The sequence below is a fragment of the Leiobunum rupestre genome, chromosome 9, assembly GCF_980474605.1.
Source record: "Leiobunum rupestre chromosome 9, qqLeiRupe1.1.hap1, whole genome shotgun sequence".
In the NCBI taxonomy this organism is placed as follows: Eukaryota; Metazoa; Arthropoda; class Arachnida; order Opiliones; family Sclerosomatidae; genus Leiobunum; species Leiobunum rupestre.
The window spans coordinates 58,286,748-58,299,002 of NC_143392.1; the positions used below are offsets into that span (position 1 = coordinate 58,286,748).

Below are 12,255 nucleotides of genomic sequence, written 5' to 3' on the forward strand. Positions count from 1 at the left end.
GAGAACGCCCCTTTAGACCCTACCGGTCATATATCCGCGTTGGAATCAGACGACCTTCCATCCCCTCTGATTAAATTTGACAATCTCGAAATCATAACAGCCCAGCGCGCCGACGCTCAAATGGGCCCGCCAATTTCTTATTTAGAGAACAATAAAATATCACAAGATAAGGAACTACAAACTTGGATAGAAAAGGTAGTCCCACTTTGTGACATCAGGAAAAAAAATTTATTCAAAGACACTGGAGCTCGTGATATCGCGGGGTGGGACAATTTTAAAATTTGCGTCCCACAGTCTCTTAAAGCTAGGATATTAAATCTGAACCACGACATCCCCTCCAGTGGTCATTTCGGTATAAAAAAGACAACTAAGCGGGTCCAAAGCCTTTATACGTGGGAAGGGCTCACTTTGGACGTTGTAAACTACTGCCGTTCATGCAGCGTTTGTCAATCTCATAAGCCGCCCAACCAAGTCCCTCCCGGACTTATGAAACCGAGTGACATTCCCCAACCATGGGTTGTCATCTCGTTAGATGTAAAAGGGCCATATCCCCGCTCTAAACGTGGTTTTAAATACATCCTTGTTATTCAGGATCATCTGAGGAAATGGGTCGAAATTTTCCCTTTGAGAAACGCTACCGCGGCACCCATAGTAAAACATTTAGTTGACGACGTGTTCGCTAGATTCGGTTTGCCGTCCGTAATCGTAAGCGACAATGGGAAACAATTTGTTGGTTCTCTATTTACATCGGTTTGCAAGACCTTAGGAGTTACTCCTAGAAATACCTCTGTATATACCCAACTGAAAGGTCCAACAGGACTATAGGTACCATGATTGCGTCGTTCGTTGGTAAAAACCAACAAAATTGGGATCGTTCACTAGCCCAATACGCTATGTCCATAAGAACAGCGGTTCAAGATTCGACGGGTTTCACACCAGCCAACCTAATGTTTGAGAGGGATATAAAAACTGTCTCCACCGTAGTAGGGGAAAAAGATTTTTGCGTGGACGATATTTCATCGCGGGTCTATGGTTTATCTATTCAGAAAAAGGTCCGGGACGCGTACGAAACCGCCCGAGACCAACTAAAGAAAGCCCAGGCCGCGCAAAAAGAACAATACGACAGACATCACCGTGATGTCGAATTTGAAGAGGGCGAGTTAGTCCTCAGGAAAGCGCATTATCTTTCCAGCGCTGTTGATCATTTTTCGGTGAAATTGGCCCCCAAGATTTTTGGGTCCGTTTCGCGTTTCGCACAAATTCTCAAAGTTAACGTACCGGCTAGAAACTTTAAATAGAAAACCGTTATCGGGTACTTTTCATATTCGGGATTTGAAACCCTTTAGAGAGAGAGAGCATTATAATCTAAGCGATTCAGACGTTGTCACCCTGGGTTCATTAAAACCAGGGACGGAGTCTTCGGCTCCTGATAACTCTTATCCGCCGCTCTTGATGTTAGGTATTTCTGCTATGGACGCCCAAGGTAAACTTAAGCCAGGGCCGAGGTCTCCCAGTCCAAGTAATGATATCCAAGTAAATGATGGCCGAAGTTTGAGGCCAAGGGATCCCAATACAGGGAGGGTTAAGCGTTAACTTACGTAACGCTGTTCAACCACGCTCCTACTATTTTATTCAAATAATTTTTTTGGGGCGACATTATTTATTTTTCTGGACTGTGTCCCCATTGTGTTTTAGCTTGCGCGCGCTGTAAATTTTGAGACGTCTCTGTAAATATATTACTTATTATCATAAACCTTATTACACATTCTTATATTACTATTATAGGCAACCTTAATTAACCTTATCTTAACACAGTTTTGGTCTTTATTTGTGGTCTCATGAGGACCTGAGATTTTAGCCAGGGGAGAGTTGTAACGTGGAATTCTGATGTTTTCAAAATTTTATGGACTATTTTAATTTTATTAATAATTCTACCATCCAGAATTCCACGGTCGCTTAAAAAAACTATATTTCTGGGCGCTGGTCACTCAGAGATTGTGTTTTGGGTATTCGAGACTTGTCTGGCCAGGGAGTTCCGATCCCCACGCTCGACCGTGGAATGTTTCCATCCATTTCTGGCGTTCACGTTTCCCGTTACTACTATTTTGTTAGCTCCCATTCATTTTCAATCATTCTAAATAAAAGGTTGCCAACATTAAAAAAGTTTGGAATAATTTATATACGGCACGTGCCAACAAAATTCGTTAGTTTTAATAAGGAGATAAATCGACTCTGTTTACGTAAAACACGCGTGGAGGATTTGAAGTTTTGGCTCGTGTCCGAATTAGATTTTAAAAAAGAAACGAAAAAAAAAAGCCGTTGAAGAAATTAGGAGAAGAGGTGTTGGTTAATCTTTCTCTCGGATCGAAGAACTGCGATTAATAGCAGTCCCAAGTTTCTACATCTATTTGCACCGCTAAACTCTTGGTGAAGAAGTTCAATAATTGAAGATTGAACCCGCCAGTGTAATCGAGCACGTCAACTTGACACCCGACCGCTGAGGCCGGCATCCCGACATCGCCGTCGCTCAGTCAACCACAGGCCAAGTGTGCGACTGCTGTGTTCCTGAGAGTGAGCAGACCAAAGCTCCAACGTGTTACATCAGTAGCGTTTAATCCACCTCCTCTACATCTCGAACACTTAAGTATAATAATGCTATAAACTAAAAGCTATATCTCCTTAATTCGAATCAGCACATCTCGCCTAACTAGTGTGCGTTGTAAATTTTATATCCACGTAGTACAGCCTGCCTAACAGGTTTGTTTATTGTTCTAGATTTAAGTTTTATTTTATAAGTTAGTTAAATATCTAGGTGCACCGTAGTTTTAGGTTGTTTGAATTATATTTTCCAAGTGTTTTATTATTAAATGTTTTAGTTGGCAACCTTTAAACCCATTTTAGTGTTTATTCCAAATCATACCCCTAGACAAAGCTTTATTTTTAATTTATATTTTAACGTTGGCCCCAATAGTGAAAGCCAGACGTGTACCCGGATTTGTTTTAGGTTGTAGCGTGGGGTTGATGATAGGCCACACCCCCAACAAGTTTCATTATTTGGGGTGATCACAGTATAATCATCGAGGTCTACCCAAAACTACGCTACAAAACCTTTGTGATTGTGAAAACAAGTTCCTCGACTTCCTAATGGTCAAATTCGATCGAATCGAAGCTAAGTAGACCTACAATGTGACGTGGAACACTTTTCTAATTGGAACCAAGTTTCTTTCACTTACGGTTCTCGCGTTAGTTTTTGGTTGACCTTAAAGACATGGTCATTGACATTTTTAAACTAAATACCCTCAATCTTGATGAGGATGTGTAGCAAATTTCAGTACTCTAACTTGAGTATCTTTAGAGTTATCAGCTCCCGAACCTCGCTTTCGACACGTTATCAACTTAACAACCTTCTTGTTTTTCATCTAGCATTTCTTGGGTTCCTATTGGTCAAATCCTATCAGGTCAAAACAATTTGTACTTAAAAGATCACGTGGAACACTTTTCTAATTCGAACCAACTTTCTAACACTTACGGTTCTCAAGTTAGTTTTTTGATGACCTTGAAGACTAATAATTTCAATTTAAAGACGTATGATGGCTTTCGTACAGATAGAACTACGTCAATGGCGTTGCTCTACTAATATCTCGAAATATCAAGGTGACCGGACTCCATCTCCCCAACATCTCCCATCTGGAGTTAGTCGGACCTCAGCTTTCATGGAATAACGACACCCTTCAAGTTGTTTCCGCCTACAGCCCTAAAGGCGATACATCGTTGGCTGAGCTGAACACTTTGTCCTCAAGTCTAAAAGCACCGTTCCGTATCTTGGGAGATTTCAATGACCGCCATTATCAGTGGGGAGACGTCCTTGCCAATGGTCAAGGGAAGGTTATCGCACATTGGCTCTTGGCTAACGACAATGTGGTCCTCCTTAACGATGGAGCGCCAGCAAGACTCCAAGGAAATACCGGCTCAACTATGATAAATCTATTACTGGCAAGCTCGGATATTGCCTCAACTCTAAACAGGAGGACGATAAAAGAACGTACATGTGATCATCTCCAATCCTGATAGAACTGCCTTAATCAAATTGCACGGGATAACCTCCACTCCCTGGCCGAAAATGGTTTTACAATCGTGCAGATTGGGCAAACTTTACTCTGGAAAAACGACTCCAAATCTTCTCCGAACGTGGGAAGGCATTTAAGAGGTAAAAACCCTTCTAGTGGCATCCCAGATTTCATCGAATAGCAACACGAACAGTCGGAACCGTCAAATAAAACCACCATGGTGGTCACATCAAATAGCTGTTCGTTAAAGAAGAGTCAATCAGCTACGACGAAAGCTTCTCACTCACTCCTCCCCAGAAAACACCTTAATATACAACAGGGAAAGAGCCAGCTTCGACGTCTGGTTAAACGAACCCAGAATCAAAGTTAGCAACCCTACTGCGACAGGATTGGCGGGCAAACAAAGACCGGTACTATCTGGCGAAAAATTAAATGGTACACAAAAGGCTCTAACCCAAGCTTTAACACACCATCAATCAAAAATTCCAACGGTCAATTGACGAGCTCTGCCCAGGTGGCGGCCGAAACCCTCGTGTCCTACTACGCATTGTACTGCAATCAAAGTCTTACGCCACAAAACAATACTTACAGATCTCCAACTATACGTAACCAGCAGCTTTTTAACAACATCTTTACATGGTGCGAATTCCTAGCTGCCTGGGAGTCTTTGGGGGATACTTAACCTGGGAGAGATGACATTACAAACCTTATCCGTAAAACCCTTCCAAACGCATTTCTACGCTTGCTACTTATCCTCAGAACTGGAATGACGCACTAATACTTCCATTTGCAAAATCCGGCAAAAATCCACAGGAAGCCAGTTCGTTTCGCCCCATCGTTCTTCAGTTTTCATTGAAGAAACTTTTTGACAAGATGGTGGAAGGCCGCTTTCGCCATCTGCTGGAATCTGACTCGCGACTCTCGAACGACCAAACAGGATTCCGGAAAAATAGAACGCCTTTAGAACACCCTTTTCGCCGCTTAAGTCTCCATGAGCAACAGACACTATATGGCAGTGGTTTTTTCGGAAGCATCTCTACGACAAAGATATGCCGCCTTCTGGAAAGTCATGGATACAATGGTCACCTATACAATTGGATCAATATTTTACTCTCGGTTCGACCAGGACAAGTCCTACTCAACGGCACTCTCTCCCACGCCGAAGCCTTTAACACGGGTCTCCCACAAGGAAATCCGTTAAGTCCACTACTTTTTAACTACGCTATTGATGGTATATTCGAAAATTTCCCGACGAGTACCTCTAAAGGGCTACATGCCGATGATATCGCAATCTAGTCGACCAACTAACGTCTCCCTGATCTCAAAAAGAGATCCAGATGGCGCTTAATATGGTGGCATTCTACATGGAGGCCTGGGATTTACAGCTACAATATTCTAAATGCACTTATCTTGTAATCACTAGGGAGCGACAGAAGCCCCACGACATTCAGTTACATATCGATGGTACAATAATTCAGGAGGTACCTTACTGCAGCTATCTTGGCGTCATATATTTGGTCCGATGTAAAAAGAGGCTCTATCTCTTAAAGGCAATAGCCGCGCAAACATGGGGAGCCACCCACAAAGCTATAATGTCTATTTATCTCCAGTTCATTCGGCCAAAGCTCGAATACGGGTCTCTTCTGTTTCAACCACAAGCGCCAAGAATCTTCACAGTCTGCAAGTAGTACACAATACATCATCAACCCCAATCACGACCCTAAATAGTTGCTGTGGAATTTTGCCTCTACAAGACCGCTTCTAAGAAAAGGAAAGTATATACTTAGCTCGTATACTTTCCACAGGATAGAATCCTGAAATACAGGAAATCTATCTCCCTCTACTCCCACTTATTCAGAAACAACCATTGCCCAAAAGGCTTCTACATCCCTACATAGCTCAAATAACTCATCCCCAGGCGATGGTTGTTGAGTCAGTGGACACGCCACCTTGGGAGTCAGTGACTTTGGCAGATAGAATACTGGCCAATTGGCTGAAGACTGCCAAATCGACGGTTTCTAGCGCACAACTCTACCAAGAGTTTCATCATACCCTGGACCAGCTGAAATGTCGATCAGCTACAAGCACCATATTTACAGATACATCCCTGGCCAATAATAACGGACCGGGCGGCATTGGCATCCCAATTTTAACATCGCCACGGGTGATCTGATTAACGCTGGTCATGATATTTCCTGACTTGAACTACTAGCAATAAAACATGCGCTCACCTTACTGCCAACACCAGCAGTAATATTATTGTCTGTACAGACTCTTTTTGTGCCTTAAGGAAAATTCTCCAAATCTACTCTACAACGATTATTTAAATGTGCATTTCGAGAAGCCTACTCGACAGCCTGGCGCGCTTCACCCGAAGCTCAGCTCAGCTTCAACCTTTTCGTCAATACTTTTTTACCACTGCAGTAGCTTCCTGTCTGGAAACGTTCCTACCCTTTCACAGAGCCATACAACGCAGCTTACAGATTACAGAAAACTATACTACATCTCACATTAACCACGCAATGTACTTTGGGAACCTACCTCTCCTAACATCTCTCCAGAGAGCGAGAGAGAGAGAGAGAGAGAGAGGCTGTTCGAATAACAAATGTACATTTCGAAAAAAAAATTTGGAGTGTAATATGGCATGCACCAATTGTAACAATATTTGTAAAAACTACCCAATGGTCGACATGTTTGACCAATAAATATTTTTTGACTGAATCAATAAACGTTTCCCTAAGAAATGTTTTTTCATCATTAAATACAGATAGCATTGTTTTTTTAAAAATCAGGAGTGTGGGGGAACATTTAGACTCGCCCAACTTGTTAACGCCTAAACGTTGTGATATTTACTATAGAACTTTACATATAGATGAGAGAGAGAGATAGTTCATAAACATTTTTATTCAGAGAAAAACATAATTTCTTAGACAAGGAACAATCAATAGTATATGTACATCACATGACCTTTAAAATCAAATACCAAAAACACACTTTAAAGCTCAAAAATCATTAATTAATTATTGCTTGTAATGTTGGTGGGGTTAAGCCCCAGCGGTCAAAAAAAGCACGTACCTGCCCGTGACGGGCGGCCCAATCGTAAGCGTTGCGAGTGCGATTTACGAGGCGACCACGAAACCTATTAAAAACCAGGCTGGCAACCTGGTCAAATGAGGGATGTACTTGACTCGTCCAGAAATCGAGCCAGAAACGATAGATCACGTTCTTCAACAGGACAAATACCAAATTACAAAAAACATGTCCGATAGGGGGCGCTAAAAATCAATAATCACTAAAACCATGACGGTGACCAAAAACTCCATTCAACTGACGTAAAACCTGCCGGAGACATGACTCAGCCACAGGGCAGTACAGATACATGTGCGGAACAGTACCCAAACAAGGACAGAGGGGACAGGTCAGCTTCAGCAAAATGAAACACGCGCGACGGAACTGGTAAAGCCCCCTGGAGGAACCTCCACTGAGTGGCGCATTCAAGTTTGGATGACAGTCGACTAAGCTTATCAATCTGCCAAATAATGGAGCGATTAGTGAGAGTGAGACGTTCCGGAACAAGGGCAGAACGTGGAGGCCCCAGGGCAAACGTGAAGTAACGGTAAGAGGACTGAGCGAGGGACGTAGCATATACTTTTATTGGTGGATGGTTGAAGCGCGGGTGTCGGAGTACAAAATTCGGGGAGGTTTTATCGCCAAAGACGTAAGACGAACGGACACCGGACTGATCGAAAACGTCTGGAAAAGAGCGTGCGATACCAGCACAGATCGTGTGGAAAGCCACAGTCTGACTACGAGAAGGAGGATTGAGATCACCAAAAAGGCTACAAGCAGTAGTCCACCATAAACTTATTGGATCCAGGAAAGAGGACACAGTCACTGCTCCAATCTTCAAAAACCGCGTATAAGCGTTACCCGGCTGAAAGCCGGCGCGTACGCTATCTCCGCTATCCATAGTGACGCGACGCGTAAAATGGCGCCAAGGCTCGTTCGCGGCGCGATAATTCGAAAACGCAAAAACTTGAAATTAATAATTAAAACGCACGGAATTAATAAAAATAAACACAGTACTTTCTAGACGCAATGTTTAGACACTCGAAAAACAGAAAAACAGTGGCGGTACTGCTGGAAAAACTAGGAGAGAGAGAGAGAGTTTTCAAATGCATTTAATCAATTAGACGAGTTGACGTGTTTTACATAAAATAATTAGGAAAAATCTTTAACACACAATGAAAAAGTAATTTTTTTTAACATATATGACATTACTTGTTATATCTGGGTGAATAAAAATCAAATTGATCAAAATTAATTATACAAAAATATGAAAACAAGATTAATTACATTTTACATATGTTAGTGTTGAGATTTACTAAACTATTTAATAATGCAGGGGAATTTCAAAGATATTAAAACTGAGTAAACGAATACGGAATTTACAATATTACCAAATCAAATAACGTAATAATTTCAAAAAAAAAAGTTACTAGGAAGTTGAGAGCTGAGCACGTTCTGCCCGGAGGGCAGCAGCGACCTTGCGCTCCCATTGGTAGATGGCACCCGCGGAGAAATTTGAAAGGGCACTGCTTGCATGGGTAGGACCGTGGTGTCGAATGACGTTAAGTTGAAGTAACAAGGCTGGGATATTATTTGTAAAGGTACGAATGTGTTGAAGAATTGGAATTTTGGATTTGTAAGTAATATCGAAAAGAGCGGCGAGATCGGATTATGATAGAAAGTCGGCGAGCGGATCTAAATCGCTGGCATCCATGAAATCATCCATATTGATGTCGGAAAAGTGACTGACCTCTGAATTTGTGTCGGAATGGGCCTTAGCCTTAGGAGTGAGTACCGTAAGTTCTGTTGAAGTAAGTTTTTTTGGCGACGATTCAGAAAGTTAGGACCCGGATGGTCGTTTGGTTTGACGGGATGTTAGTTTTGGTGTGATGAATTCGGTATTTTTTGGTTCTTTGAAAGAATTGAGAAAAGCTGGATTTAAAACTGGCAAAATCGGTTACATATCAAAATCGATGGAAGTGGGAACCTTGAGTGTGTTTTCGGATGATTTTGATGGATCAGATGAAAGATTGGGTAGAACAGGCTCCAAATCTGGCGTAATCGGAGGCATATCAAAATCGGTGGTTGCCTCTTCAGATGTGGTGCGAGGGTGGAAGGTCTGGATCAGAAAAAGACGCTCTTAAAGTTTTTATCGGTCCTATCACTTGGCCGTATTCGGACATTATTTCTCGGAGGTGACCGTTTTCGAAACTGGACGGAACATCCGAAACAGTGACGCGAGTGGGCGGTTGCCCAACTGGATGGCATGGAACGTGGACTTTATCAGGCATCGAAAGACCATCGGTAATGAGTTGCATGGCCCAGGACGAATCATTAAAATAAATTTGAAATTGACCTTGCACGCGTGAGAATGAGTGAAACTGTTGAGGAGGTACGTCTTTTTTGATAACGTTGATATAGTCTTGCGTCGAGTAGGTATAGATGGAAGCATCAATGACGAGGCCGTGATTTGGTGGAATTTGAGCGCGGTGACCGTTGCGAGGTTGAGAATATGATGAGGCGGAGGAACGAAAAGTGAAACGGCGACGAACATTTGTCGTAGAACGGGACCGGTTTAGAGTTCAAGAATACAAACGCGGAGATTGGTCATCGTTGGGTCGAGTAGTGTTGGTTGAGGAACCGGGCCCTCAAGGGGTCGGAGTGTGCAATAACTGGTGGCTGTACCGGGGAGTCGGGGTCCGGCTCTTGTAACCCGTAAGGGCGGTGGCGCACCGCGAGATGTTAGCTCCGTCCAAAGGGTCCTATCTCCAACCTCCGACTTCGGTCAGGTGTGGGCTGGATACTGGGCTTCGGCCCAGGCTAATGGAGAGGGGCCGGGCAAACTGGCCGCCTTGGCGGATTGGGTTGCCTGCTGTGGGGCTGCGGGCCTCCGTATGAGGGCGCGGCGGACCCATCTCTAGGCCTTTTGGATCACACCGGGATATCCGGTGCCAGCTGTGCCGGGTTATGCGGGCTGCTGCGTGCCTGCCGTTCCCCTTTAGGCGCTCTCTCCAAAGGGCTTGGCTCCCTGCCTTTGTAGGTGGGGTGTCGGCCGGAGTTGCTAGAGCATCCGTTCTCTATCCCACTGCTGTGTGCGAAGTGGCGGGCTGGTCGTCCCATTGTTGCTCCTTCTGCTGGGTTGAGCAGCTTGCGTCGAGGGTGCGACCATCAGTAGTGGGGTTCTGCTACAGGCGTTGACCACTTGTTTATGCTGTTGTATGAATAGCCTAGAGGGGGGGCGGGAGACTAGTATCTCTTGCTGTGAGATCCAGCGACCACGATGGTTTAGTAGATCGCCCAGCCGGCTAATACCCTGAGAGGTTAGCGCGGAAGTTTCTTCGGCGTTGAGACAAGAGCCATAGACGTTTCTTACAAAGGGAGAAGAAATGAAAGGGATCTTAAGGAACTGTTGCCGAGAGGTGAGTGTTGGTTGGAGTGTTAAGGGCATTCCGAACCAAGAAGATAGCGCTGATGAATAAAATGGAATTTTGGCGTGCTTGCTGGTTTGGTCAGTTAAAATTGCCTCCGGAGAGGAAAAGCGAGGAAAAAAGGTATTAAAGATGGCGTTATTGCAGATTATATTTTGAGTTTCGCGTTCTGGGGATGACAAATATAGCGCGAGCGACTGTATTCTAAAGGCTCTAATTTTGAGTTCGATGTTGACGGGACTTAGACCGCCCGCTAGAGTGGAGGGATACAGGTAGTGTGCAGGCACCCAGTGAACTCCCGACCAAAGGAAATTTATCAGAGACGCCTGCCATTCACGAACGAATGAGATTGGCGGATTTAAGACTTTCAGTCTGTGCCATAAGGTAGAAGCGGCTAGCTGATTGATTAGTAATATTCGGCCTTTAAGAGAACATAGGTGTCTGTAATGAAACCAGCGTCCCAGCGCCGTGGAAAGCCGCGTGGAGAGCTCTGGCCAATTTCGCTGCTCGTAAACGGGGTATTTCCTAGGTATACACCAAGAAATTTTCCACCGTCGTTATTTGCGGGGTATGGTATGTGGATCGGTGGCGGGTTGGCGCGCCATTCACCACACCAAAGAACGAAAGACTTATCGTGATTTACGATAGCACCGGAAACTAGGGAAAATCAGCGAGGCAACGGTCGAATATGGCAAATTCCGAGGGATCTCTAAGAAAACCGTTTAGATCATCGGCGAATGTAGCATTGACGATACTAAGGTGGGAGGTATCAAAGGGGCGTTTAATGGTCTTACGCAGTGAGTGTAAAAGAGGTTCAATGGCTAGGACGTAAAGAAGCCCAGAAAGAGGACACCCTTGCCTAATACCACTCGCGCAAGGGATCTCGCGAGTGATTGTGTTGTTCACGCGTACGCGAAAAATCGGGTCCGTGTAGACAACGCGCAAGAAATTAAGAAAATCGGTCGGAATCCCGAAACGACTGAGTACATCAAAAAGATAGACGTGGTCTACGCGATCAAATGCCTTGCAAAAGTCAATATTGACGATTGCCAGGGTTTCGCGTTTAGAGTTTGCGATGGTTATTAGGTCACGCAAAACGGAGAGCGAGTGGTAAATGCATCTCCCAGGAATCGAATAAGTCTGGGAAGGGTGAATAAGCGCGCCAATCCAGCAGTTCAAGCGGTTGGCCAACACTCTCGAGTAAAGCTTGTAGTCGGAGTTCGTCAGGGAGATAGGACGCCAATTAGCCAAGTTAATTAAGTCCCCGGTTTTCGGAAGAAGAGACACGATCGAACAACAGATTTTCTTCCAGTACGCGGGGGAGGTCAAAAGGCCGTTAAAAGCGTCAACCAAAACAGGCCCAAGGATAATAAAAATAATCAGCTAGGCTAATACCCAAGGCACCACCTTAGGCCTAAGTCATCATGTTCCAGAAAGCTAAATAAAATTCAACGGGTAAACCAACGAGGCCGCAGGCCCTACCGCGAGATAACCCTTTTAGCGCTGCCGTAGTTTGCGAGAGGTGAAAAAGACCAGAAACACGCGCCGCATTCTGGTTATCAAGTTTGGGAAGATCATCGGGCAAGAAATCGGAGATATTAGACTGGTTTATATTGGTGGATTTCGAGTATAGGTCGCTGTAGTAGTCAACTACCACTTCGCGAATGGAATCGGGGTCTGAGACGGTAACT

The 12,255-nt window shown here is 44.2% G+C and overlaps 1 protein-coding gene across 1 annotated transcript; it reads left to right on the forward strand.

Annotated features, from left to right (window-relative positions):
- Positions 1 to 4,940: 4,940 nt before the first annotated feature.
- Positions 4,941 to 5,363, forward strand: LOC149931601 (uncharacterized). Its single transcript, XM_090158007.1, has one exon. The coding sequence runs from the start codon at positions 4,941 to 4,943 to the stop codon at positions 5,361 to 5,363; it is 423 nt and encodes a 140-aa protein (XP_090014133.1).
- The last annotated feature ends 6,892 nt before the right edge of the window (positions 5,364 to 12,255 follow it).